This window comes from Furipterus horrens, unplaced genomic scaffold (assembly GCF_987537825.1).
Source record: "Furipterus horrens unplaced genomic scaffold, mFurHor1.1.pri manual_scaffold_2, whole genome shotgun sequence".
Lineage (NCBI taxonomy): Eukaryota > Metazoa > Chordata > Mammalia > Chiroptera > Furipteridae > Furipterus > Furipterus horrens.
This window is the reverse complement of record NW_028327172.1, coordinates 5,450,727-5,477,409: the sequence shown is the minus strand read 5'-3', so window position 1 is coordinate 5,477,409 and position 26,683 is coordinate 5,450,727. Positions and strand designations below refer to the sequence as shown.

The 26,683-nt window shown below is 50.2% G+C and overlaps 1 protein-coding gene across 2 annotated transcripts; it reads left to right on the top strand.

Annotated features, from left to right (window-relative positions):
• Positions 1 to 184: 184 nt before the first annotated feature.
• Positions 185 to 24,853, top strand: POLA2 (DNA polymerase alpha 2, accessory subunit). 2 transcript variants are annotated; one of them, XM_090258720.1, is made up of 18 exons: positions 185 to 622; positions 3,809 to 3,933; positions 4,414 to 4,505; positions 4,915 to 4,972; positions 8,964 to 9,070; positions 11,502 to 11,695; positions 12,340 to 12,428; positions 13,708 to 13,863; positions 14,393 to 14,455; positions 15,000 to 15,042; positions 17,251 to 17,375; positions 17,956 to 17,994; positions 18,649 to 18,722; positions 21,862 to 21,970; positions 22,376 to 22,482; positions 23,155 to 23,214; positions 23,435 to 23,561; positions 24,346 to 24,853. In XM_090258720.1, the coding sequence occupies exons 1-18, from the start codon at positions 544 to 546 to the stop codon at positions 24,493 to 24,495; spliced, it is 1,797 nt and encodes a 598-aa protein (XP_090114846.1). In that variant the 5' UTR covers positions 185 to 543; the 3' UTR covers positions 24,496 to 24,853. The 2 variants fall into 2 exon arrangements, with proteins under 2 accessions (XP_090114846.1, XP_090114839.1); XM_090258713.1 differs by having other exon boundaries at positions 21,859 to 21,970.
• Positions 24,854 to 26,683: the final 1,830 nt, after the last annotated feature.

Below are 26,683 nucleotides of genomic sequence, written 5' to 3'. Positions count from 1 at the left end.
TTCCGCGCAGCCGCCGTACGGCACACCCGCCTCTAGGCGCGGGCGCGCGAGTGGGCGTGTAGGAATTTGTGCGCACGCGCCCTCGGGCGCACGTGCGCGCGCAGAGTCCCGGAACCAGGAGAAGGAAGCAGAGGGGAAGGGGTGGGGCTGAACCCCGGCCTCGCGCATGCGTGCGCTGCACAAACCATTTGGCGGGTTTTTTCCCGGCTCCTCTGTTGTGTGCGTAACGCTGAGAAGCTGCGCCGTAGCTTTTAGGAAGTGGGCGCTTCTTCCTAGGAGAGCGACTTCTCAAGATTTCTGCTCCGTTCCTCCGGGCGTTTGGCGGCTTCCCTCACATTAAAAAAATATAAAGTATTTCTCCGTGACTGACAGCTGGGGCCTTCTGGCCGCCTGAGGTTTGAGGCTATTCGGTCACGTTCGGTCTCGCTCCCTCAGAGGGCGAAAAGGATCAGAGGGGCCTCGTCCTGCTCATCGACCTCCACGCCTGGGGGCTTCTTGGACTCAGGTGGGAGCTGGGTGGCCCCGCGCTCCCTCGTGGTCACCATGACCGTGTCCGCCCAGGAGCTGGCAGAGGAGTTGGAGATCTTCGGCCTAAGCTGCGAGGAGTCTCTAACTGAGAAATGTGAGTCCCTAACCCCCTCCCCGGACCCCATCCGAGGTCCACGCTCGGCTCGCGGTCCCCAGTCGCCTAGATCCCAAAGGGGAGCGCTTCCAGGTTTCCCCTCCCCTAGATCAGCTGTCTCGGTGAGTGCAGGATGAACTAAACTGAGTTTTGAGATTTGGGTTACGCGGACTTTGAAACACAGAGTGCTGCTTGGACCCCACCGCAAAAGGAAGAGTATGAAATAGGGTTTCAAATCAACGCAGTTTCGGAAAGGTGGAATTAGGACGTGCCGGGTTCACACAAACGGGGCCCTGGGGGCATATCCAAGTTGGGAGAATTGTTTGAGCTTCTGCAACAAAGCAAGAGGTGTGGGGCTTTTGTGAAATGCAGTTTTTTATTCCTGGCTCCTCCCCAGCCTGCACCTTAACCTTCCGCTGATCCATCCCTTCTCGTCAAAGCTGCTGGTAGCCCGTGCGAATACGGGTTCCTTGAGGTGCGTTCCTAAAGCTGACGTTTAGCTTTGGAAGGGACTGTAGGGGAGCTTGTCAGCTGATTACAGAGGGAGACACAGACCAGGAGCGCTGAGAGCCGGCCTGCGGAGCCCGTCCTCTTTCCCTAAGAGCGCCATCGTGTTGGCCCATCGTATGGGGCAGGCTCTGGGGCAGACAGTGTAAGGACTTGTTTGAAGCCAAGTCTGGGAGAGGCCGAGTTCTCCGTTTTAGAAATGGGATGAATGTGCACCTGCCGTAACCATTTGTCGTCAACACTTGGAGCTTCCTTTTTTAAAAAATATTAATGTGTTAATTTCTCTTGAGAGACCAGAACACTCCCAAGCTCTTATGCCCAGTGCATTGCCTTCCTAGAAGGAGACGTAAGTGAGAGACCTAATGACAGACATTTATTAGATGGCCTTGAAGTCAAAACAAGAGAAATTAGCGTGGGAACCAAATTTGTAAAGGCTCCAGCCCAAGGTGCCACTCTGTTGGCCGTGGCGTTGGAATCGTGGACTCGGAATTCATAATCACTAAGCTCGATGGGACTTGAATGCTGCCTGGCAGCCACGCCATATTTTCCTGGTCTGTTCGCTCTGAGCCTTCTAGGTGACCATTTTCCACCTTCTCCTATAACATCTTTCTTCCCACTCTCAGCTGATGAATTTACTTCCCATTTTGCTGAAAAAATAGAGGCTATTAGACAACTTCTGTAAGCTAGTACCATTGCTCCTTCCTTCCTACCCAGGCCTATGCCGTATACCTTCCCCGCCTTCCTATTATGATGAATAAATTCTCCATATTCCGAGCAAAAGCCACACCCTCCACTTGAGTCCTAAATCCCATTCCTTCTCACCGTCTTAAGGACATCGCTCCAGTAATTCCTCCTACATATTTTGTATTTTTCTCTCTATAAGATTTTTTCCCTAATAGCACAGAGACATAGTTCTTACTTCTGCCTTTAAAAAAGTCTATTGGCTCCACTTCCCACTTCAGTGCTTTCCTTCCCAGCTACAGCACATGTCCTCAAAAGGGTTGCCTGCGCTTGCTGTTTCCATTTTTTCTCCTTAAAAGTCAGCTTTGTCAACTCCACCATCGCCCTGAAGCTGCTTCTCTCAAGGCCGCCATCAGTGACTTGCATCTGGCTCCTCGGTGGTGAATTTTCAGTCCTCATCGAGAATTATCAGCAACATTTGACACTGTTCATCATGTCTTCTTTAGAGCAGGGTTTCTCTTTGTCTCTCAGACACCAGTGGGTGTTCGTCCTCCTTGCTTGTCACCACTTCTTACTCTGCAGATTCATCCCCTCCTGTCACGACACTCTCACCTGGTCTCATGGCTTTACACCCCTCTATTTCTGATGAGTCCCAAATGCATGTTTTAGCCCAGACGTCTTGTCTGAACTGCACTCTGGTCTGGCCAGCTGCCTACTTGGCATCTCCAGGTGGCTGTCTGGGACCTCAAACTCTGCACTTCCAAAACTGAGTTCCTGGTTTCTCTTCCTCAGTTAATAGTGACTGCACCCAAGAAAATACCCAAGAAAATCAATTTTTAAAAAATGTTTAAGCCAAAAAAAGAAGGAAAAAAAAAGAAACAAAATAGTGACTCTACCCTTCCTGGTGCTCAGGCTAAAAACAGCATCATCTCCTTTCTTCAGACCTCACGTCCAGTCAGCAAGTCCCACTGGCTTTATTTACCTTCAGTGTGTATCCTATCCAAACTCCCTCCACTTCCGGCCAGCTCCACTGCCACCACCTTGATTCAAGCCACCGTCATCTCTCACCTGGATTTTGCCATGATTCTCTTAACTGGTTCCCCTGATTCTGCCCTTGTCCCCTTCAGTCAATGGAAGTCAGGTCACGTTACTGTTCTGTTCCAACCCTGTAGAGATTTCCCAGCTTGCTCAGAGCACTACCCAGGGTAATCGCAGTGACCAACAGTGTGCACCCCCTTTGCCCTCCCAGTTCTGTCTCCGCCCTCGCTGCAGCCAGCCATGGTGGCCTTGCTGATCTTGCTTCACCTCTGGATTTTTGCCTGAAATCTCTTCCCTTAAACAGTGGGGGACTCACTCCTTCACTACCTTCAAGTCTTTACTCAAAAGTCTTCTCAATGAAGCCTTTCCTAATCCATCTATTTAAAATTGCTAAGCCCTTCCCCAACTCCCCGATCCCTCTCCTGGCTTTACTTTTCTACATGGCACATCAAACCGTCCAATACACTACCTGTTTAACTTGTTCGTTTTCTGTTGCCCACCAATAGTGAGCTTCACGAAGACAAGGGTTCTTCTCTGTTTTGCTCGCTGCTGTATTCTCATGCCTAGAACAGTGCCTGGCACTAGTAGGTGCTGAGTAAATATGCATTGACTAAATAGAGGATTATTTTCTCTTCTCACGTGAAAGCTGCAAGAAATAAACTAAGCCTTGGCTGGTGTGGCTCAGTGGATTGAGCGTCGGCCTGCGAGCCAAGTGTCGCTGGTTCGATTCCCAGTCAGGGCACAGGCCTCAGTTGCGGGCCAGGTCCCCAGTTGGGGACACGTGAGAGGCAACCACATACCGATGTTTCCCTCTCTTTCTCCCTCCCTTCCTCTCACTCTGAAAATAAATAAATAAAATCTAAAAAAAAATAATAATAAAAGCTAACAATAGGAAATTTAAAAAAAATTTTTTTTAAAGAAATAAACTAAGCGCTTACTTGTCTGATTTTCCCTCCACAGTGGCAGAGCTGTGCATTCTGTATGGCCAGAACAAGGAGGAAATGGTGGGCGAGCTCGTAGCCTTCTACACTACCACACAGAAAAGTTGCCTTAGCTCCGAGACCCTGCACTCTTTTGAGCGAGAGGTAAGAAAGAGCACGACGTAAGGAAACGCCCCGTGTAATTCTCCATTTCCGCGCCATAGGGCAGGCAGGGTGATACTTTGAGAGGTGTGTGGACTTTGGAATCAGAACTGGCCTCCGTTTCCAATGTGAGCTTGTCTCTGGCCTTGGTTCCCGCTTCTGTCAGTGGGTTCTAATAATCCATATTTGTTTAGGGTTATTGTAAGGATTAAGTGAAAATGGATGTAAATCACCTAAGACTATGCCCAGCTGGGGGTAGATCAACAGGTAATTGGGTGTTACTGTTAGAATTGTTATGTGCGGTAGAGGAACAGTCACAGAATAAGTCTTTATATTTAGTTGATCGTGTGTGTCTTCTTAATTCTTACTTTGAGGAATTTTATATCTTATATTTTAAAAGCCTGTTATTATCTGTGACTGTGGAAAATGCTTCCTCTAATACTTAACTTTGGAATAATATATTCATTATCTTTTATTCCTCAGTGTCTGAGCAAAAGATTGCCGAAAGTCCATCACAGTGCTTCCAAGGACAGTGGGCACGCGGGGGCCAGAGACATTGTTTCCATACAAGAGCTGTATCCTTTTCTGTGGAGGTCTTGGCCTCAAGCTACATAGTCTATGTTATAATTTGTTTACAGTTGCATGTGTAATTTAAAAACAAAAGTGAAAGGTACTATTCAGATTTCTATTTAATCAACCATTGCCTTAGATTTTGAGTGGGAGTTTATGATTTCTTTTTTAAAAGTATTTTTTAAATTTATTTTTAGCGAGAGGGGAAGGGAGAAAACGAGAGAGAAACATCAATGTGTGAGAGATACAGCAGTCAGTTGCCTCTCACACACCCCCAACTGGAGACCTGGCCTACAACCCAGGCACGTGCCCTGACCAGGAGTTGAACTGGCAGCCTTTTGGTTCGGAGGCCAGTGCTCAATCCCCTAAGTCACACCAGTCAGGGCTATTATTTTTCTTAACCAATGTTGTTAGAATTGAAGTGGAGGAAGAAGAGGAGACCCTCTTGAACTCTTACGCCACACCGTCTAAAGTGAGTTTACAGTGTTTGGAAATTACATTGTACAAATAGTATTTTTTCTTTATTCTAAAAACATCATGACATTTGAGGCTCTGAGAGAGAAAATTAACCACTCACACAGTGTCTGTGTATTTCTTACCTTATTTCCACTTAGCACTTTCCTTCGCGATCATATGCACATGTGTTTTTACATAATGACAGTCCTTGTGAACATATAGTTATCCTCCTTTTTCCAGTTAGCACATCATAGAATTTTTATAAATATGATTTCTCTGTAACTGCTCTTTTTAAAGGTGGTACAGTTTAGTATCAAGTGGAGGTACTATAATTGAATAGTCCAATTCTAGTTTGGATTCCAGTGTGAGCGAGAGAGAGTAGGGCAGTGGAAAAGCATTACCCTCAAAGCCTGAGTCCAAAGACCTAGGTGACCTTGGTTGAGTTGTTTTATCTCTCTGAGCTGTAGTTTCCTTTCCTATAAAATTAGGATTCATTATTCATTTACTGAGCAGCTACTATGTGCCAGGCACTGTGCAGTGAACGAAACGGGCGTGGAGGGGCTCTGCCCTCCAGAAGCTCATAGCCAAGGGATAATAATCTCCTATGTCAGAAGTCTTAAGGTGAAATTAATATGTAAAGTGCCAAGACCAAAGCAAGTTATTTAGTAATAGTAGTTACTCTTTATACAAAATCAATTTGTGGAAATCCACAAACATGGAGTAAGCCTTAATTTTTCAAAGTAAATTGCATTGTAAGAAAGAAGGTAAATAGTTTAATTGTGCCCTGTGGAATTGCTAACACAAAACCAGGTGCATATAATATTAAAGGAAGTAACGACATTTTTCTTAGAGATTATAAAATCCACACTTGGTTTTCCCCCTGGAGATGGTCCTCTCCTAGAGTTCACATCTCAGCACAAAGTACCTCCATTCTTCCATTTGTTCAGGCCAGGGACTTTGCACACCTCCCTGAGTCTTTCCAACTTCCCCACCAGTCACATCAGCCCTCCTTCCAGGATCTGGGTCCCTCTCCCCACATCCACTGCCACCACCAGGTCCCCAGCATCACCGTCTCCTTCTAAGTGAGTGGGACAGCCTCCTGACTGGTCCCCTGGCCTCTGCTGCTTGCGCATCTCTAAACGACCTTTTACACCGCAGCCAGAGCGCTCCTTTCAGATGACAGTCCGGCCAGGTTTTTCTCGTGCACAGCTCTCCCCCATACACTTTATTAGTAACTCAATAACCTCATAAAGTCAGGGTCTGTGGGTGTGTGAGGTTCATTGATCGGAGCTAGCCCCTGCTCCTTCTGTCCTCCTAGGCCCCTCCTCACTCTGGTCTCCTTGCTGTTCTTCAGACACACCAGATGGCTCCACCCCATATGCACCCTTGTCAGAGGGAACAAACTTGCCTATAATAGCAACCCCCTCTTTCTCCCCTTTATTTTCTTTTCTTGCTTTATTTTTCTCCATAGAACTTATTACCGTGAGGCATGTTATGTATTTACTCTTTGTTTTAGTCTTGTCTCCCGCCGTTAGAATGTTAGCTCCTTGAGGACAGAGACTGCTTTAGTCCCCGCTGTTCTCCCACTGCCTAGCACGTTAATAGTTGTTAAGGACAGACCTGAAAGGGGTGGTCGGTGGTTCTCTAGGTAGCATCAAACAGGATTGCAGGAACTAGTGGGGATACCACTGTGTTGATCTGATTGACAGCTTTGCAGCTCCAGAATTTATCTGATTTGTCTGTATACCCAGAGTTAACTATGTTCCTGGAAACTGACTCATGGCAGCCCAGCTCCCAGTAGACCGATGTGTAAGTCAGATGCAGATTTACTGTTGAAGTATGTACCCTTTCAAAGACTGAAGTGCCACATTGGGGACACCCCATTCCTGCTACAGAAGTACTTGGGAAGCTCAATTTCAAACAAAAATTTGTGACCATGCACTCAGCTAAGTCAGTTGGGTTGAAATGAGCAAACAATTTGAAATATGTGTCTGACGTTCAGAGGAGATGCAGTATGGGTCTGGGCTAGAGATATGTTATTATGCTTAGGACAGTACCCGTCCCGGGGAAGCTGCTCAGTCACTGTGAGACCGTGTGCCAAAGGCAGTGTGATGAGAGTCACAGTGCCAGTTGTTGGCCTTTGCACACAAGCTGTGCCGGCATGAGGTTGCCTGACCCTGGTCAGATGTTGGGGCAGGAGTACTCCTGTTAAAGCGGTGAGTGTCAGTGGTCTTGCGTATCATCCTTAAGTATTTGACTTGTGCAGTTGACAGGTATGCTTTTGCCTTCATGCTCACCACAGATCTTCTGGTTATAATTTGGCTTTCCCTGGGTCCTGCCTGAAGGGCGAGAATGTATTTGCCTGAGGCTTTGTATAATAGTTCCCATACCGTGGGTATTGTATTTCTGGTGAATTAGGACACTGCCGTTCTCGGCTATAATTTGGGTTCCTGTGTGGTGTGAGCGTGTGCTTATATGAGAATAGGGCTCTGTCTGTATTTTTCATTACAAGTGAATAAACTGGCGTGTAGCGTTAGTAGTGGATCTCGCAAGCTCAGTCAGAGTGAATGCATCCCCGAGGAGTGTACCAGCAGGTGGCTTGTTGACACAATCAGGTTTCACAACAAGGGCTGAGGACAAGAGATGAGATTGTGCCCTTTCCCAGAGTTCCATCCTCTTGCCATGTCCTGGGGGGCTGACTCTTCCTCTTGAGATGACCCTGGCACGACACTGGCCCTAGAGTCCTGGAGCACACTGGGTATTAGAAGCATCTTTTGGGAAAATAGTTTGAGAAAATATATCAAAACCATAAAATCTTTTCTATCTTTGATCCAATAACTCTCCCTAGTAAGAATCTCTTTTAAGGAAATAATCCAGATTATGAGAAAATCTGTGTACATGGAGATACGCATCTCAGCACAATTTATAATCGCCCCAAATTACAAGCAGCTCATACATCCAACAATAGAGAAGTCATTATATAAATTATTATATTTCAGTTCCATCAACACAGCTACTAAAAAGGATAGGATTGTGGTATTGTGGGAAAATGCTTGTAATTAATATTTTAGAAATTAGTATAAAAAGTACTTAAAGGTTTATATTTAAACTAAGATAGTAACTATTAGAATTTGTATTTTTAATTGGAAAAATATTAAACTACTAGAAAGGTATATTAAAAGTGTTCATTGTATAGGGTGGTAGCATAAGAGTCTTTAAATCCAGTTTCCATTCCAGCTCCTTAGTGATGGTTTTGAATCTGGGCAGCTTTGGTGGCAGGACTCAGATACGCAGCCAGGAGGAGCCCAAGGGCAGAGGACGCCTCCCCAGACCCGCTGGCCTCTGGCTGCAATCTGGGTGAGGCTTTGCCTAGGCTCTTTCAGGCAGTTATCCTAGACTCTGAGGAGCAGTAGGGCCCTGGGCTGTGGGTTTCATCTTTCATTCTGGGCATGTCTTTGGATTCTTGTTGGTCAGCAAAAATGAGAACGTGACCATCAATGAGGTGTTCGCTAGGTCCTCCCCAAGTGTGAGCTCAGCGTGTTATCCGCCCTGAGTCAGCCCAGTCTCTAGTTTTGAAAATGTACGGCTGACTTTGCCAAACTAAGTAGTAACGTGGTCCCATCCCTTCTCAGGAAAGCACGTCCATGCAGGTCAGTACCCACGTGTTGTAAACTCACGCGTGTGCTACAGCAGAGAGAGGCTGGGAAAGAAAGTGCACACGGGAACGGTTTGACGGGTCAGGTTGACCTCATGGCAGTCCTTTTTGGGAAATGCTGGCACTTCTTCATAATTGCCTTCAACGTGGGGACAGTATTCTGATGGATGCCGGGTTACAGTGGCGGCATATAGTCCCCTGATGGGACTATTCTCAGCGCGTGGGACTTTCAGCCCCAGTTCCGTCATGTGCCCTCCACTTGGGCACCGTTCCCTTCTTCCTGAGGAACTGTCCACTTAATCAGTAACTTGGGTCTAGAGGGACTGGCATTTCATTTTTGTTTTGTTTCCAGGGTTCTCAGAAGCGAGCTGTCACCACCCCAGAGACCCCCCTCACGAAAAGGAGAGTGTCTGCTCGCAGCCCCCATCTGCTCCTCTCGCCATCGAGTTTCTCTCCGAGGTATGACCAGAATTATTCAGCCGCCCAAAAGCCGGCCTGCCCCCCCTTTTGCTGGTTGCCCAGTGCAGGCTGACCCGACGGTGACTACGGAGTGCGGTGGACGGCCACCTCCGCCGTGACCGGGCTGGAACGCCTGGTGCTCTCCGCCCTCCCTCCTTTCCCTTCCTGTGTGGAAAATTACTGTTTCTTACAGTAATTAAGGAAACTCACTTTCCACCCACTTTGCTGGGGCTTGTTTCCTAGATCAGGAACTGATATCTTCTGCTGGAAACAACCTGTCCATTCAGAAGCCTGAGAGCCCTCCCAGCCCTGCCAGCGCAGGCAAACGGCCTTTCACCTGCTTGTTAGTTTGTGTGTTGTTGGGTTTCTTTTGTTTTCCTTTGTTATCCAGTCTAAAGTAGTTTTTTTTTTTAAAGGAAACCACGTATCTTTGTTCATAATGTTACATAACCTGTTTATTGTTCCGCCTCAGGTTACAGCTAGTTTCTGAGGGTTTTCTCGTCGCCGTGAATGTACACTGACTTAACTGGTATTTTGTCCCTGCTGCCGCTTCTGCACGTGACTCCACAGAGATCCTATGTGGTTTCTTTGAAATCCATAGATGGCACGTCTCGCATTAGAGAATTGCATAGGCGAGGGCTGTGTGCTGCCAAGGACAGTTTCAGGTGCTACCACGTCAGGTTGAGGCCGAGGGACAGTACTGCCTGCCATCTAGGGAATTGCTGATGCCAGGGGTCACCGCCTCAGCTTCAGGTCACTTCTAGACAAGGCACAGCTTAAGATTCCTCAGCGCCTTCGCTTTAGAAAGGAGGTGATAGTGGTCATTCGAGGTGAGCCGTCACGGGCTTCTGAAGGACAGTTTGACTTCCATGTGGTACCCACTGCCTTGGGGAGTCCTCAAGCTTTTTAAAAGCGGACTTCCATAGGGTGTCTAGACTTACAAGGGGGTCTCTGAAACTTGGTGTGTAGAGGTGGTTCTCGTAGGTGGGCCAGAGCTACTACAGCAGGCGTATTCCCCAAACAGGCCGTTCTTTGAACCCTGGAGACCTCTGTACAGTTGACCTCACGTGAGCGTCTAGCAGTCTTGAAGGGCCAGCTGTCAGGGCTGTCCCGCCGAGCTTTGCAGGGAGGGACTCAGAGCAGCAGGGACACGCTGCCTAGTCTTCTTTGTTTGTTTTTAATTTTTTTCAAAGTGGGTTTATAGTTGTGAGTACAGAAATGGTTTAATCTCTTAATTTTTGTATTATTTATTTGTATTACAACTGTAAACTTTTTTTTTAGATTTCATTTGTTGATTTTCAGAGAGAGGGGAAGGGAGGGAGAAAGAGAGGGGGAGGAACAATGTGCAAGAGATACATCAATTGGTTGCCTCCCACACTTCCCCAACCAGAGACCTGGCCCACAACCCAGGCCTGTGGCCTGACTGGGAATCAAACTGGTGACCTTTTGGTTCACAGGCTGGCACTCAGTCTACTGAGCCACACCAGCCAGGGCTCCCTAGTCACTTCTAAATGCATGCTAATAAAGCTGACATCAGAAACTGGTTTTGTAATTTATGAAAGTAACTTTTAAATTACTCAGATAGAGGCAGCCCTGGAGGTAGAGCAGATTAATTGGGTCATTTTCTGCAGCCTCTCCGGGGAAAGAAGAAATGATGCTGGCACTGACAGTGGGGCCCACATACAGCTGGTCTGTGCAGAGTTTGGGTGCATTAAATGAAGCCTGTTTGAAGCAGACCTCCCTGTAACTTATGTTCACAACTGAAGGATTAGAAGACCTCATTGTCATCTAAGCAGATAGCAAAGTCTGAGTGTTCTTGGAGGTGTAATATACTAGCCGGAGAGCGGAAACGTGAGAACAGTCAGCGGAGCCTTGGAGAATGGGAATGTTTGTTCCCCAGCGACCAGATTCATTACATCTCCACCTTCATGGGCTCTGGGGACAGTTGATTCATTTCCCTTAACTGCGTTGTGCTGTTGTTTGTACCTCAAACTGTATTGTGTGGTATTCTATACACACACAGCAGCTCTTGGCTTCTCTAAAGTTCTAGGCTCTGACGATGTTCTAATAAATGCTAAATGCTAAAAGAAAATGGTACTTGAAGCTTGCTTTTTAATCAGTTCAGAGTTTGGGTTTTGTTTTACTTTGTTTAGTTTTAAGCCAGGAGGACAACCTTTTAAAATACGGCTCTGTCTCTAAACTTCTCTGAACACACTTGGTATTGCTCAACCCGGTATTCCTCAGCCCCTCATTCCTGAAATTCCTTAAAGGTCCGGGTATGTCCAACCGCATTAAGCTGATTAGATTTATAAAATGTGAGGCCAGCTTGACGTTTATCCAGTTCCCATTTCCCAAAGGTAACCTCATTTTATTCTTCTCTCCCTTTATATGTGAACACAGTAAAATGTTGATTTCTTTTGCTCCCAATTAGTGCTACTCCCTCTCAGAAATACAACTCAGGAAATAACCGAGGAGAAGTGGTTACCTCCTTTGGCTTCGCACAGGGAGTGTCTTGGTCCGGGAGAGGAGGAACCGGTATCATCAGCCTGAAGGTCTTGGGGAGTCCAGAATCACTAACTGGGAGCTACAAATTCATGTTTCAGAAGCTCCCAGACATCCGAGAAGGTGATTGATTTCCCTTTAAATTCTAGAGGATATAAAACCACTTGGAAGGGTTTAGAGTAAGTAGCAAAGCTTCAACTGGGCTGCATAACAAATTCCAGCTTTGTCTTTGAACATATAAGTAGGTAGATGTCCTCTGGGTGCCCCTATGAGTAGAAGGACATGATACTCTGAATCATTCTCCCAAGCGATTTCCCTTTGCTAAAGAAACGTACTAAAGGAAAAGCACATAACCATTTCCAGTAACAATCCCTCGAACTATGTAAAGGAAGCCAGTTAAAGTATTAAAGAAAGCAGAAACATTTATGGCTTCTTCCTTGTGAAGAATGGAAGACTGTCCAGGCTGACCTTGCCTGGCCCTAACCCTCACTGATGACCTGAGGGAAAGGAAGGCTGGGGGGTGGGGATCCGTGCCGACTCTGTGGGGTTGTGCCACATGGTCCCCTGGCCACACGGAAGGCCAGATTCAGCAGCCAAGTGTCAGGAAACTGGCTAGGGCTATAGAAAGTGTGAACTGGCCAGACCTCCTAAGCACCCTTCCTGGTTCCGTAAAATGACTGCCTTTAATGTTTGTCACTGTGCAGTATTTTCTGTTCTTGGCAAGTGAGATGTCTTAAACACAACACTTTTCCCCTCTGGGGTTTCAGTTTTGACGTGTAAGATAGAAGAACTTGGCAGTGAACTCAAGGAACATTACGAGATTGAGGCTTTTACTCCTGTTCTGGTTCCAGCACAGGTAAGAGTTTTTCTAACAGTCCTTCCTAATTAATATTGTATTTTTAAGTCCAAGGTGAAAGGCATCCTTTTGCCTCCTTTTTACTTATCTACATTCTAGTTAGAACACCTGTCCGGGTTGGATTTGGTAAAATGGGTTCTTTTGAAGAAAAACTTATACATGCTGTCTGCGTTTGTGACCAGACACAGTCATTGTCTCTGCACTTGGGTTTGGGTCACGATGTAGCAAAGATGGAAGGCCTTAAGCATTCAGGTGTCAGAACGGGAGGGCAGCAGCGAGACCGGGCGTTCCAGAAATGGAGACTCGCGCGCGCTTCCTTGCTTGGTCTCTGTTCTGAACCAGCTGCTGCTCGTGGCCTCTACATCGTGGTTTAACCTGGCGTACGTACCAGTGCTTTCTCTCGAGAACATTTTTTAATCTAAGGGAAGGTGTGTTCTAGAAGCATCTTTAAGTTACCTCTGTCACATGTTTTCGATCAGAGAAGAATGACCGGTTGGGGAAGATAATGTGTGATATGGGGAAGTTTGGGAGGAACTGGGGGAAGTGGTGGAGGGGGCAAGGATGCACGATCTTGTGGGAAGAGCGGGGACTTCCTCCGTTTGCCCCCAGGGAGTGGGAACAGGACAGAGGAAGCCACAGGAAGAGAAATTTCAGCTCAACAGGAAGAGAAATTTCAGCTCAATTTAACGAAGAACTTCCGGTTAAGAGGCAGTTTGGTGTGTGGTTAAGGATATGGCTCTAGAGCCAGACCTCTAGGCTTCACACCCAGGCTTCACCCACTGTTTGACCTTGGCTAAACTATCCAGTGTCTCTGCTGCTCGTTTTTCTCATCTGTAAAATGAGTACAGTAGATAGTCTCTACCTCACAGTTGTTGCGAGGACTAAGGGAATTAATTTAATACATGGAAGCCTTTAAAACAGTGTCTGGTGCTTAGTAAGATCAATAAACATGAGCTATTAACAGTTACAGCTCAGAGACATGGTGGGCTTCTTTGGTGGTGCAGGGCAAGTTCCCCTTCACTGGAGATGCTCGAGCCTAAGGCAGCCCCTTAGAGGGGCTCCAGCACTGGGTGGGCAGACCGGATGCCCTTTAATAAAGTAAGAGTTCCAGCACCCCTGATGTTAGTGATGATGTTGGTCACCTCTGGATCAAAATGAGACCTGCCAAAATAATGTTTATGATTTGGGGTTTGCTCTGCTATGCAGCCCGTTGACTTCGGATTTTGAGCCTCTGCCCCAAAGACGGTCTTGTTCTTTTCGTGCGACCTTCCTTCGGTAGGAGCCTGTCACCCTGCTGGGCCAGATCGGCTGTGATAGCAACGGGAAGCTGAACAACAAGTCAGTGATTCTGGAGGGAGACCGGGAACATTCCTCTGGCGCTCGAGTCCCAGTGGATTTATCTGAGCTTACAGAATACTCTCTGTTCCCCGGGCAGGTGAGACGGGCCACGGCGGGCCCTTGGTTCTGTCGTGCGTGTGGTGGGCTGCAGCTCTGGGAATCAGCATTTCGTCACTGGCCTGCTGCCCCTTGGTTTTGACCTCCGGTGTCATGAGATGTGGCCGGAGCCCAGGCCCAAGAATAGACACCTGTGTAGGGATTCCAGTCTTCCCTTGTATGCTCTGACCTTGGCTCTGGCATCTGCGCAGGTTCGAATCCTGGCTCCACCCCACAAGCCATGTGATTATGGCCATCGTAGTTAACCTCTAAGCCAGAGTGTCCTCTTCTGTAAAACGGGAATAATAATTCTTACCTCATGGGATTGTCAGAATTAGGTCATCCGTGTGAAGCATAATTATGGTTACTAATACAACCCCCTTAATTTGTTTTCTAGAAAAACATTCCCAGTTTACAATTACAAAACGAGAGTAGCTGGACGATACTTTTAATTGTATCAGAATAATTCCTTCCTGACCTCTCGTGTATCTGCCCTGTTTTGCAGTCCTGTTCTGCTTCTTGTCTTTCAGGTTGTAATTATGGAAGGAATCAACACGACTGGTAGAAAATTTATCGCCACTAAACTCTACGAGGTGCCACAGCGGTCCCCACCCCCCTCCTGGTTTGCTCACACTGCCTGTAGAGTGAGAACCCGCCTGTAGGCCAGGGTTAGCACACTGTTTCTGTAAGGGGCCAGGCAGTGGCTCCGCGGGCCGCGTGCGCTCTGCCCCCACACCGCTTTGCCAGCGTGGCGCAGCCGCAGCCGCAGCCGCAGCCAGCCTGTGACCGTGAGTGTGTCTGAGCGCCCGTGAGTCCTGATTAACAGAAGGAGCTGGTACCCAGATCTGGCCCGCAGGCCGCAGTTCACGTGTCCTTGCTCTCTCCTCCTCGCTCAGGACACTGACATTTGGCTCCCATGTCCTGCTGGATGTTTTGCTGTGACCTGCCATTTTCTGGGTTTCTTTGTGACTCTGACCAAATAGAGAAAAATGGCAGGTCCCGTCAGCTCTGTGAGCTCTTAGCTCCAAGGAGCAGGGCACCTGCACACCTCACGCCCCTATTCAGTGCCCACGCCGTTCCTTACCAATGACAGTGCCTGGGGCAGGACCTCAGATTCCCTTCTCTCCTGTCTTTAAGGGTGTGCCGCTTCCGTTCTATCAGCCCACAGAAGACGACGTAGGTAAGTTTTGGTTCCAACATTGTGCCAACAGCGAGGGTGGTGGGCAAGGGTCCAGAGGAAGCGCAGAAGCCATGAGAGCACCCCAAGGCCCAAGGGTGCAGCGCGCGGCGGGGTCCCGGGCCCCCGTGGCAGGCCAGGGCCTGACAACCTGCGTTCTGAGTACAGGAGCCATGTCATTCGCCTCTGAGGGTAGTGGGTATTCGAAGGTCACTTCAAAAAAGGAGAACTAGGAGCTATTTAAGAACGAATCTCTTTAAATGCAATGTGGTGTCCTGGATTAACTTCTGGAGGAGAAAAGGGCCATTAGTGGAAAAACAGGCGACACCCACATAAAGTCAGGAATAGTTAACAGTGATACATCAGCGTTAACCCCGTCACTGTGACAAATGTAGGAAAGACCGACATCAGGGGACACTGGGTGAAAGGCACTCAACGGCAGCTCTGTGCTGTCTGCAGCTTTTCTATGGTTCTAAAGTTATTCCAAAATAAAACTTTATTGAACAATTACAAAGAAGAACAAAAGTAGGAGGGTCTTGAGAGGTTATCCTGAATTATCCCCGGAGGCCCTTATAAGAAGGAGGGCCAGAGGATCAGCTTCAGATGAGAAATGCTAGGCTGCTGGCTTTGAGGAAGGAGGAGGGGCATGAATTAGGGAATGCAGGCGGCCCCTGGAAACTAGGAAAAGCAAGGAAACGGGTTCTCTCAAACCTCCAGAAGGTTCTCTCAAACCTGCCAACACCTTCACTTTAGGACTTCTGATGTCTAAAGCTGTAAAATAGTAGATGTGTGTTGTTTTAAGTTGCTAAGTTTGTGGTAACTGGTGGAGCCATGGGAAGGGAGTACAACTGCACGTTAAGAAGTCAGGGATCTTTGGCCCTGGCCAGTGTGGGTGTTTCTCTCCCTTCCTCTCTCTCTAAGAGCAATGAAAAAAAATGTCCTTGGGCAAGGATATAAAAAAAATTTTTTTAAGTCAGGAATCTTTGGATTTTGTTGTTTTGCTGTAAAACAGAAACTAGTTCAAGCTACCTTAGAAAAAGAATTTGTTGGAGGAAGTCCAGGTAGCTCAGAGACTGAACAGGTGGCCTGAAGTCAGCCTTAGAATCAGGATAAGGATCTAGCAACTCAGGGCGTCCAGGCAGCAGGAATTCCCCAACTGTCTTACGGGTCACCTCTGCTGGAATAGGTCAACTCCAACCTTTTTTCTATCCTTGGACAATTCACCTCGCTATTCCAGAACATGGAAGGAGAGTAAGAGTGGCTGAAACTGGATCACATGCCTGTCCCTGGGCTAGCGGGGGACAGTGCTCCTCGTTTATAGCCCCCACAACTGCTTTATGGAGAAGACGACTGGGTCTCCTAAAGGAAAGCAGATGCTGCGAGGAAAAGGGCGGCGCATGACTGCGAGCAGCACACAGCGGGCCCCAGCTGGGAGCAGCTGCGTCCCCGGCCTTGTGCCCCAGCCTGTCTTTCTGGGCTCAATACACCACATTCGCAGCCACACGGGGCCATCAGAGACCCCCACACACACTGAGCACACTAATCCCGGCTCTCTGGGAGCCTGCCTTTCCCTTACTCTGGAAAATTCCACATACAAGTTTAAGCAAATTGAAATAAGGCAGTCACAACAAAACAAATACTGTATGATCCCACTCTCACAACATACTTAGAACAGTCAAACTCGTAGGGACAGACAGCGGAACGGTGGGTGGCAGGGGCTTGGGGAGAGGGTAATGGGGAGCTCGTGGTTATTGGGGACAGTTTCAGCTTTATAAGATGAAGAGTTGTGGAGATGGTGGTGATGATTGCATAGCTTTATGAATCTATTTAATACTATTGAAATATTAAAATGGTTAGGGTGGTAAATTTCATGTTATATATGTTTTACCACAATAAAAGAATTAGGGGGGAAATGCTATAAGCCAATGTCACTTGGATCAGTTCTCTCCCGACTGCCACTCCCCTCCCATCACGCCGGGCATTGCCAGGCATGTGCGTGTCTGAGGTGCAGTTATTTGCACACCTGCCTGTGCACCGGCTGCTGGAGGATGCTGTGAGGGTGGGGAGGAGCTCTTACCCATCCTGGATTCCCCGGGTTGCACACAGAAGGGGACTCAGTTCGTTGAACCTGGTGCCATTTCTCCCTAATTGTCCTTTCTCCCACCATCCCAGTATTTTCTAGTCAACACCTTACAGTTTTTTCTGTCTTAGATTTTGAGCAAACCATGGTCCTGGTGGCCTGTGGGCCATACACCACATCTGACAGCATCACATATGACCCCCTGCTCGACCTGATCGCCATCATCAACCGTGACCGGCCGGACGTCTGCATCCTGGTAGGAGGCCCTCCTGGGACAGCTTCGCTCTGGGAGGCACCAGTGGGAAAGCCAGGGGATCGCCTTTAGAAAAAGGTCCAGTGCGAATCTAAATTCTTAGGAAGCATGTCAGATTCTCCTCCTTAAAAATATTTTTTAGTTCTTCATCTACATCTTTGGAGAGATGCACAGGATCTACAGGCCCTCGCTTAATCTAAAAGCCCAACATGTTTCCACCTTTCATTGTCTTTACAGGACTCTTGCCTCTGTCTCATTACTCCGAGCTCTGAACTACTCTCTTTTTAAGCTCCAAGTATCACCGCTAGCGGGCGGTAGCTTCCCTTGCTACGGTTAACCTTAAGGAAAAGCCCCGTGTAGTAGGGAGCTGTGCGACTGGTTATGGGGCCACGGCGGCCTCCCTGCACCCAGGGCTCACAGCCTTCTCTCCGAACGTGGCTGGGTGCCCCGGCCCCATCTGCTAACTGTCCCAGGCTCTTCCTGCAGCCTTGGTGGGACAGAGGGCGTCGTCGTGTGAAGGTGCTCACGGATGCCTATGGTTCTGATCTGGTGCCTTTGTCTCTCCCCTCCACTTTATGTGCAGTTTGGCCCTTTTCTGGATGCCAAGCATGAACAGGTTGAGGTAAGTGACTGGGGTAGGGGAGAGTAGTGGATCCACCCATTCAGTTGGGCCCTCACCGTTATTTTCATCTCTTGGGAGTTACCCTGCATCTCATCCCCATAGAAAGGCATTGTAGCGGGGCATTTTCAATAAAGATAGGGAATTTGAGGGTTTCATTTCACCAGACTCCAAGGCCATTTGGAAGCTGAGGGCAGGACATAAAAATACGCAAGTCCTGATATTCCTTTGTGACGCCTGACACTAAAGCCGGAGAGCGCCAGCACAGATGCAGGTGTCTGGGGGGTCAGGGAGTTGCGCTGGGGAGGTACCTCACCAGCTGCCTCCCTCAGCTCCATGACCCACGTCTTGCTGTCCTTTGATGCATTAACACAAATGGCCCTTCCCCGGACATCTCCTACCCTTGTTCACAGGATAGTGTACCTTCCACAGAAGAGATTTCAAAGCGCTCCTCCTTTTCGGTGTTTCAGCTTACCTTCAAGAGGACCGATTCTTCCCCAGTGTCCTTTCTTGTCCCCAACTGGACTCAGCTCCTTGAGGACAGAGATCTGTCCTTTGCCTCCCCTTCAGCTCTCAGCTCAACAGCGGGTACATCTAATGTTAAACAAGTGAATAAACACCAAGGTGTACCTTCCGAATCTTCTCCTTCTCTTACAGAACTGTCTACTGACGAGTCCGTTTGAAGACATTTTCAGGCAGTGCCTACGAACGATTACTGAAGGGACACAAAGGTCAGAATTGAAAAATGCTGCCTTAAGCTGCCCAGGTTTCTCCTGGGCTTCCCCTCCAAAAACCAAAGCTGTTTCCAAGGAGGGGTGGTTCCTGTCCTTCCATCCTTTTGAACTAGAGATCAGATAGAACTCTTGAACTTCAAGTGCGCAGACACTGAGTCAAGAGGCATCTTTGTAAAACTCTTGAGATAAACATACTTGACTTCTGCTCTTCCCTTGCTCTCTCTGTACTTCCTTCCCGTCCTCACGGCTGTCCGTACACCCAGGTCCCCCAGGAATCTTCCCAGGATGACTCTGAGAGGTATTGGATGACTTACACAACAGAATCCCGAGGCCCCAGACGTCTGCTGTGTGTGTGATTGTCTGGGGTGAGCCAGGTCCTTCCCCGGAGTCACTGCTTCCCCGCGTTTTGTGGGGCGTCATTAATGGCCTAAGAAAGCCGTGGTAGAAACTCAGGGAGGGTGGGGATCTTGAATCCCTGCCATAGACCAAGGGGAAGGATCTGTGAGAGGTCATGGGGTGATGAGAGAGATGCGTAGTTCTGATTGAGGGAAAAGGTGCTATTCTGGGAAGAGTCACTTCCTGTCCCTGTAATTGCAGCGCCAGGCTTTGAAAGGCGTTGGTGTAGGTGATGGATCTTCTCTGGGGGTTTGCTTGCCTGTAGCTGAACTCATAAAAAACAAACATTCCTGAGGCTAAGCTTTTAAAAACAAGTCTGTAACAAAGGTGGTTTTTTAAAATAAGATTCATAATCTTCCACCCTTTGGCCGTGAGAACTGATCCCAGAGTTGATTAGTCGGAATCCTGCCTTCCGGTACCGGCAGCACGGCCAGTACGGTAGGCCTCGGGAACTGGGGAAAACAGCCCCTAAATTACTCCAGAGTCGGGGGGCTTGAATCGAGCAGTGACAGGCTGCGGCTGGAGCTGCCCCTCCCTCCCTCCCTCCCCCAGCAAGGATGACGCAGTGCCTTCCCTCCCGCTTCCCACGTTTGTTGTGACCCTGGGAGGTCCTCAGACCTGGAGGGCTCAGGAGATAACGCCCCCAGAAGGGGTGTCCCTGTGTTGTCAGCAATTAGGTCTCCTTGGGGACGGGCTGGGACTGGGTGCTTTCGGGGTGAGATTGGGTTCTGTTTGGGCTCCTCACCCCATGTGGTATTGACAGCCGTGGTACAAACAAAGAACAGACCGGCCTTTGTTACCCTGGGGCAGCACCCAGCACCACCAGGCACTTTCATCTACAGCCAGTGTGTGCCCAGGGCGGGGGGGGGGGGGGGGGGGCGGCCCCACCTTTCCCCAAACAGGATATAAACGGTCCTCATTTAGGGAATTTTTAAATTTATTCCTGAGAGGTTAGAAGTGCAGAGCATTAAGCTGATTTCTCAGTAAAAACCAGAATCCGCGAGGAAGCTCCTCCTCCCTCAGGCACCAAGCCTGTCTGAGGGCCCTCCCACCGTGATGTATGAAGTTGCGCAAGGCTCAGCATAGTTGGAATTTTCTCTGGCTCCCTCCCCCTTCAGCCAGTCTGTAACCCTGAGCGAGGAAGCTGTTTCCCCCTTAACTACTGCTCTTCCAGTGCCTCCACTGAAACAGAGCAATTCCATCTTCAAAAGTGGCCAACTGGCCCTGGACGGTAACTCAGTCAGAGCACCGCCCACCGGTGCCCAAGTTGTGGTTCGATCCCCGGTCAGGGCACATACAAGAATAAATAAAAATTAAAATAAAGTGGTCGGCTGTACCTTCGTGTTCACCACAAACCGAGCCCTTGGGATCTGGAGCACAGGCTCCCCCCGGCCTGTGTGCCAGACTCCAGCACCCCAGTGGGTAGACTTGATGATTCCAGTGAACTTCATGTCAGAGGGACTGTAACTAAGATGCAAAGTCCCTTTGGTCTCAAGATTCTGATTTTCGGCTGGAGAAACCTCAGCTCATGTGAGCAAGCCTGACCAAGTGACGAGCGTGACGACAAGCACCAACACCTCTCTCTATACGAGAGGCAGCTGCAGACATCAGCTGCATTTGGCAGGGCCACACATTTTAAGCAAGAGAAAGAGCTGGCAGCCGAAGTTAACGGTGGGTTTTACATAAGCCCCCAGAGTCACACTTTATGCCTGTTTGGTTTATAATAGGCCCCTCTGCCAAGCACAGCCGAGGGAACCAAGGAAACGGACTTTCTCCCTTTCTTCTTTTGTGTGGCTGGGGAGGACAAGCAGTTGGCTCCCAGAGTGAAAGGTGTTTACATCACTTACACATTGTGACCCCAGAGAGTCCCCTTCTGCCTCCATCACAGAGAACGTCTGTCAGCTGTGCTTCTGCCGTTGCTGTCACGTCTTTCATTTTTACAAGATTGTCTGCTGAGAAATAAGAACTGAGGGCATCGCTTCCCTGCGTGAGGGGAGGGGCTGGCTCCCCACCGCTCTGAACACGTCTCCTCCATGTCGCGTTTGTGACCCAGCGTCTGGTTAGGGTTAGTAGGAGGTTGCAGTTTGATCTAAATGTGAAAGCAGCCTCCAGGTCTGATTAGCGTGCTGGTCCTCCTGGGGGGAGCCCTGGCCGAAGCCTGGAATGTCTTTAGGCCGCATCTGTTCACACAGCCTGAGGAGAAGGACTTTGGTTTCAGCTTTGGCTCTGAGGCTCTAATTCTTTCTAGATATTCTAGCTCCTAATTTCTTCTTTTCCTTTAAAACATTTTTTTAAATTATTTTTTTAAAATTATTTATTGCTTTTTAGAGATAGAGAAAGGGAGAGAGAAAAACATCACTTTACTGTTCCACTTACTGATGCATCACTGGTTGCTTCTTGTATTGTGCCTTGACTGGGGATCGAACCCGCAACACTGGCATATTGGGACAACGCATTAACCAACTGCGCGACCCAGCCAGGGCGCCTCTCCTTTTCTCCCAAACAGTAGTCCCATCTTCTCATCATGCAGAGCCAAGAGAACGTAAGTCCTGGTCCAGGAGGATGCGTGTTAATGCGCACAGACTGTCTTTCACTCAGTGTCACCTCTCTCACGGGAGAGTTCCTTTCTGAAATCCTCCCCTGCAAGGAGGGTCTTACACAAGCGCTGCCGTTTCACTCACCCAGCGGCTCTCACCTGCACTCGTTTTTTTCCCTTTTGATGATTTTTTTGACAAAGTAGCTCCGGCTCTCACCTCGTCTTCGTCCCATCGTTGAGAGACGTGCACCACGAGCCTGTGTACCCACAGCCGCCTTTCTGCCGCTCTGACCTGCGTCCCGAGGACAAAAAGGTACCGGCGTCTCCTCCTCAACCTCAGAGTCCCATGTGCCGCAGGGGATCCTGCTCTGTCCCGGAAGTGGAGGGTGAAGATACCTTTTTGGGCATGCACAGGGCTTGAGTCTTTTTTTTGTTGTTGTTTTTTATCCTCATCTGAGGACAATTTGTCGTTGGTTTTAAAGAGAGAAGAAGGGGGAGAGGAGCATCGATTTGTTTTCTCCCGGACATGCCTGGACCGGGGATTGCACGTGCCCAGACCAGAGGGGCTGAATCTCAAGCTCCTGTTTTTAATAGGCAGATGTGCTTGTCATTTCCTGTACATTGGTTTGGTCTCCCTTTCAGTGGGCTCCCAGCCCTTGGAGATCCCCAAACTTCCATGGAGAAGACAAGTGTGTGGCTTATCCCCTTCTCATTTCAGCGAGTGCAGTTCGTGTCCGATCCCTGCAGCTTCTCCATAAACGGCGTGGTCTTCGGCTTGACGTCCACGGATCTGCTGTTGCACATGGGGGCCGAGGAGATCAGCAGGTGAGGCGTGGGTCCCAGCCCCGCAGTCAGGGCCCTCTGCCACACCCTTCGGCTCTATGAGGAGAGCGATGAGAGCCTGTTTATTACCACTTGTCTGTACAGTGTTTGAGATCCCAGAGAACCACGTCCGTCCGTCTGCATTTAATTTATAGTCATAGAAGTTCATCTGCTTTTCTGCCCCTCCCACGTTTGTGACCTAAATGAAGCGGGTGTCCTCAGTGGTGGAGGATGGCCCGTGAACCTGGAAGGCTGTTCTCCCCAGCAGAGCAGTGTGTAGCTCTGCAGAGAACCAGACGCAGCCGGCGCTGTGCGGTGTAGTTTCGGCAGTCACGGGAGCAGGGGCGGGCGCTCGTTGGCTGAGGTCTGAGGTGCGAGGGTCACCTTGGCTCCAGGCTCGCCTCGCTCTGGTGCAGGCTTTGTGGGCTCTTGCACGGTGTGATCTTCATTGGACCAGGGGGGATCCTACACTTTCCCTTCTTAACCCAGCATCCTGCTCCCCTCATGTGGGAGCAGGCCGAGTTAACATTGGTGGGTCTTCAGACTTCCCCAGAGGGACCCTCTTGGCCATGTAGCCTCTCTCTACTTTATTAAATCCTCGAGGCCTCCCTGAAGAGCAACAGAAACTGAAAAACAAATTCTTCATGCCATTTCTTGCTTCTCGGCCCTCCCCAGTTCCTCTGGAACTTCAGACAGATTCAGCCGAGTCCTCAGGCACATCCTGACGCAGAGGAGGTGAGCTCGCTTGCTGGAATGACTGACTGACCACGAGGAGAGTGCTCGGGGTCCTGGAGCTCCGATGAACGGGACCGCGAGAGCTTTCCCCAGCTGTGGCGATGAGCCCGCGCTCTGTCCCCCAAACACAGAGCCAGCATGGGAACCAGTGATTAGAGGGGATCCAGTGGGGGCGGGGCCCTGAATCAGCTGCTCTGACTGTTTCTTTCCGTCCCTGTAGCTACTACCCACTGTACCCTCCCCAGGAAGACATGGCCATTGACTACGAGAATTTCTATGCCTACGCACAGCTGCCTGTCACCCCGGATGTCTTCATAATTCCATCAGAGCTGAGATACTTTGTCAAGGTAAGTTTGAATTCTTGTTCCCAGACAGGCCAGAACCAGTCTGACTTTCCCTTCTAGACCCCCAGCGCACACCCTTCAGGCCTGTGGACGGGCGTGGTGGCCTTGTGTCTTGGTGGAGGCAGAAGGACTGGAAAACAGTGTTAGTAAAATGTTTAAGTAAATGACGTCCCCTTGCTCCTTTCTCCCCCCAGAGCCTGGGGCTCGGTCAACCCAGCCTGGGAGCCCTGGAAGCAAGAAGCACAGCCCTCAAGCAGTGGTTCTCAGGCGGGGCCCCGCCAGGGCGACCTGGGAAATGGTTCACACAGGCACCTGCCTGCCCCACCCCCTAATTCTCATCTGGCCTCCAAGCAACCTCAGCCCTGAGAACTTGGAGGGCACCTTAGGGTTCTCATCTCTGCCACTGAGGCTCTGCCCACCTGGGGACTGGGTCCCTCACTGGGACCCCACCCAGCCAATCCCCCTCTTGCCAAAACATAGCCAGTTCAGCCTCAAGAGGTAAACTTTTTTCATGTTGGAAAACAGCAGCCATGTCAGGTGTGTCTCCAAGTTTGGGAGCTGATGGCCACCCTTCTCAGTCACCTTCATTCTGTCTCAGAGAGGCCAAAGGAACACAGAGTTTTCCAATAATAAGTTAACGTGTTTGACTTAAGATGCGTTTGAGTGCCTCCTTTTGCATTTTATAAAACCCTCTTTGGCGTCTTTCTGTTGGACGATCCCAACTTTGTCACATCGGTCTCGCTCGTTTAGGCTTCTCCAAATGCAGTGTTCTCCTTTCCTTTCCCAGAACATCCTCGGCTGTGTCTGTGTGAACCCTGGGCGCCTCACCAAAGGGCAGGTGGGGGGCACCTATGGTCGACTCTACCTCAGGAGGCAGACCCCCGACGGGGAGGGGAGGCGGAGTCCTTGTGTCGCCGCCCAGGTGGTCAGGATCTGAGAACTGAGGCCTCCCGTACTTTATCACCCCCGCCGTGCGTGCCCCCCCTCCGCCATGCATGCCCTCATAGCCGCCAGGAGCAGCGGTCACACAAGATTGCAACCTTGGAAGGTGAAGAGGAGGCAGCCATCCGCGAAGGAGCGGCACGGAGCGGGCCCGGCGGGAGAGGCTTGTGCAGCTGGCCCCGGCTCTGAGTGGGCTTCTCCGGGAGGACACTTTTGTCTCGGACACGCGAAGTCCAGGGCGAACTGGCTGTGGGTGCAGCGGACTCAGAAAAAGCAAGGCGGCCTTGTGATTTTCTACATGACTCAGACACAGAAACAACTTCTAGAGAAATAAAAGTAAATTCTGCGTGTAACTTAGTCTAATCTTTCTTCCACCTTTTCTTTTTCCTGTTAGTGAGCAAAGATTGCTGCCCCCTTGACCTGTGTCCAGAGAAGGCTGGGGTTCTGGCCAGCCCCAGCGCCGACGCTCCGAAGCTGCTCCCAGGGCCCCCACGGCCTCTGTGCTGATGGGGAGGCGCGCTGGGCCCAGGCCTCGGAGCCGGGCTGCAGAGCGAGCCGCTGGCCGCGTGCCTGGCCCTCACGGCGCGGCCCTCACATGAGTGCTGGGGTCCCAGAGTGACCTCCCCATCTGGAGGGGCGGCCTCACGGCGCTGCGCCAGCAGCCCAGGCCTTCCAGGAGCCCCCACGCGTCCTGTGCCCGTGTGTCCTGGCCTCTGAGGAAAGGCCGTCCCTGGCTGCACGTGGAGTGGGTTTCTGCCCTTGACTGGCAGCCTGTTCTCCCTCACACGCCAAAGCCAAGACAGGAACCCCCACCGCTGGGCCGAGGGGCCGCGGTGCTGACGCCCGTGACCCGAGTCAGAGAGAAATGGGTGGGTAACAGAGCCCAGCCGCCGCCGCCGCCTCCGGCGGTGGGATCGATGGCAGGTCTGCTGGGCTCACGTAAGGCTGGTCTCCCTCTGAAAACAAGCAGCTGCTGCCCTGTTTCATCCGTTTTCTAGGCATTGCCTCTGAAGACAAGGATTGGAGACAAGCCCCAGCCTGGGAAGCCCACATTCCCCGCTCCCAGAGCGCCCCACACGCGAAGCACCCAGCTGTGGTCTGAAGGGCAACACCGCTTATCAGCCTCCGGACGTGGCATTTTCGCCGGCGGGGCTCCTCTTCCACAGCCTGATACAGTCGCCCCAGTTCAGAAATGTCATTTGTATTTCCACCAAGCCCAGTGTCAGCTCAAAACCCGCCCCTCCCCTCTTAGGGAACGCTCTCTCGCCTGGGAAGATTAACAAACAGGCCCTCGGCCACGATAAACAAGTCTCCGAGCCCTATCACGTGAGCCCATGTATGGCTCTTGGGGAGCCACGGCTCTTGGCAATCATATTCATGTGGCTTCTGAAGAAGCCTTGGGAACAGCAACATCTCGGTCCCTGCTCGGCAAGGTCCAGAGAGTCCCCGTCCCCTTGACAAACACAGGAGGCCCCAGAGGCCTGGTGGTTTGGGGGTGGATGGCAGAGGGGAAGGAAAGAGCTGCGTCCTGGGGGGAGGGGTGTGCAGCCCCCCTACCCAGGGCAAACGCTGGAGCCCATCTGGAATGAATGGGCTCAAGAGCCATTGCCCAGATACAAATCGTGTCCCTTGGAAATGATCAGGGAAGGTCAGAATAGGTATTTAAAACTCAAAGAACAGACAAGCCCCGCAGAGGCAGGGTTCCCTCCTCGGGAAGTCGGTCCCAGCAGCCGCCAGCTGCCCGTCCCAGGCGCCTCCAACTGAGTCCCGTTTCCCGATGTGCCATCCCTGTCGCTCATGGGGGCTCTTGCTCCCACCTGCGCTGTGGCACAGGACTTCTGACTGATGTCCCGAGGGTGGAGGAAGCGAGGCGCCTGGGCTAGGCTTGGACTCCTGGGACCCGCCTGCCTCAGATTCCGGATGGAATCTCCCTGGTCCTGGCTGGGCCTTGTGCCCTTGAGACACGAGCTCAAAGGTGAAGCTCTTACCAAGTTTCACCTCCCGTGCCGCTAAGCTCCGGCCGGCCAGGCCCAGCCCTGCCCTTTGCCTCTTCCTCACGCCCGTGGGGGAGCCCGGGGCTGCCTTCCCTTAACCCTGCGTGGCTGCCTGTAAAGATTCAGGCTCTGTCTCTAGAAATGTCAGGGAATTGCTGCTGAGGGAGACAAAAGCTGCGTGGAAACCTC

Bases quoted from the DNA above. Each gene is read 5' to 3' on its own strand.
- POLA2 (XM_090258713.1), top strand. From the start codon at position 544: ATGACCGTGTCCGCCCAGGAGCTGGCAGAGGAGTTGGAGATCTTCGGC. The intron at 15,043-17,250 runs GTAAGTTTTGGT...TTTCTGTCTTAG, and splicing joins GCCCACAGAAGACGACGTAG to ATTTTGAGCAAACCATGGTC. The intron at 23,562-24,345 runs GTAAGTTTGAAT...TTCCTTTCCCAG, and splicing joins AGCTGAGATACTTTGTCAAG to AACATCCTCGGCTGTGTCTG.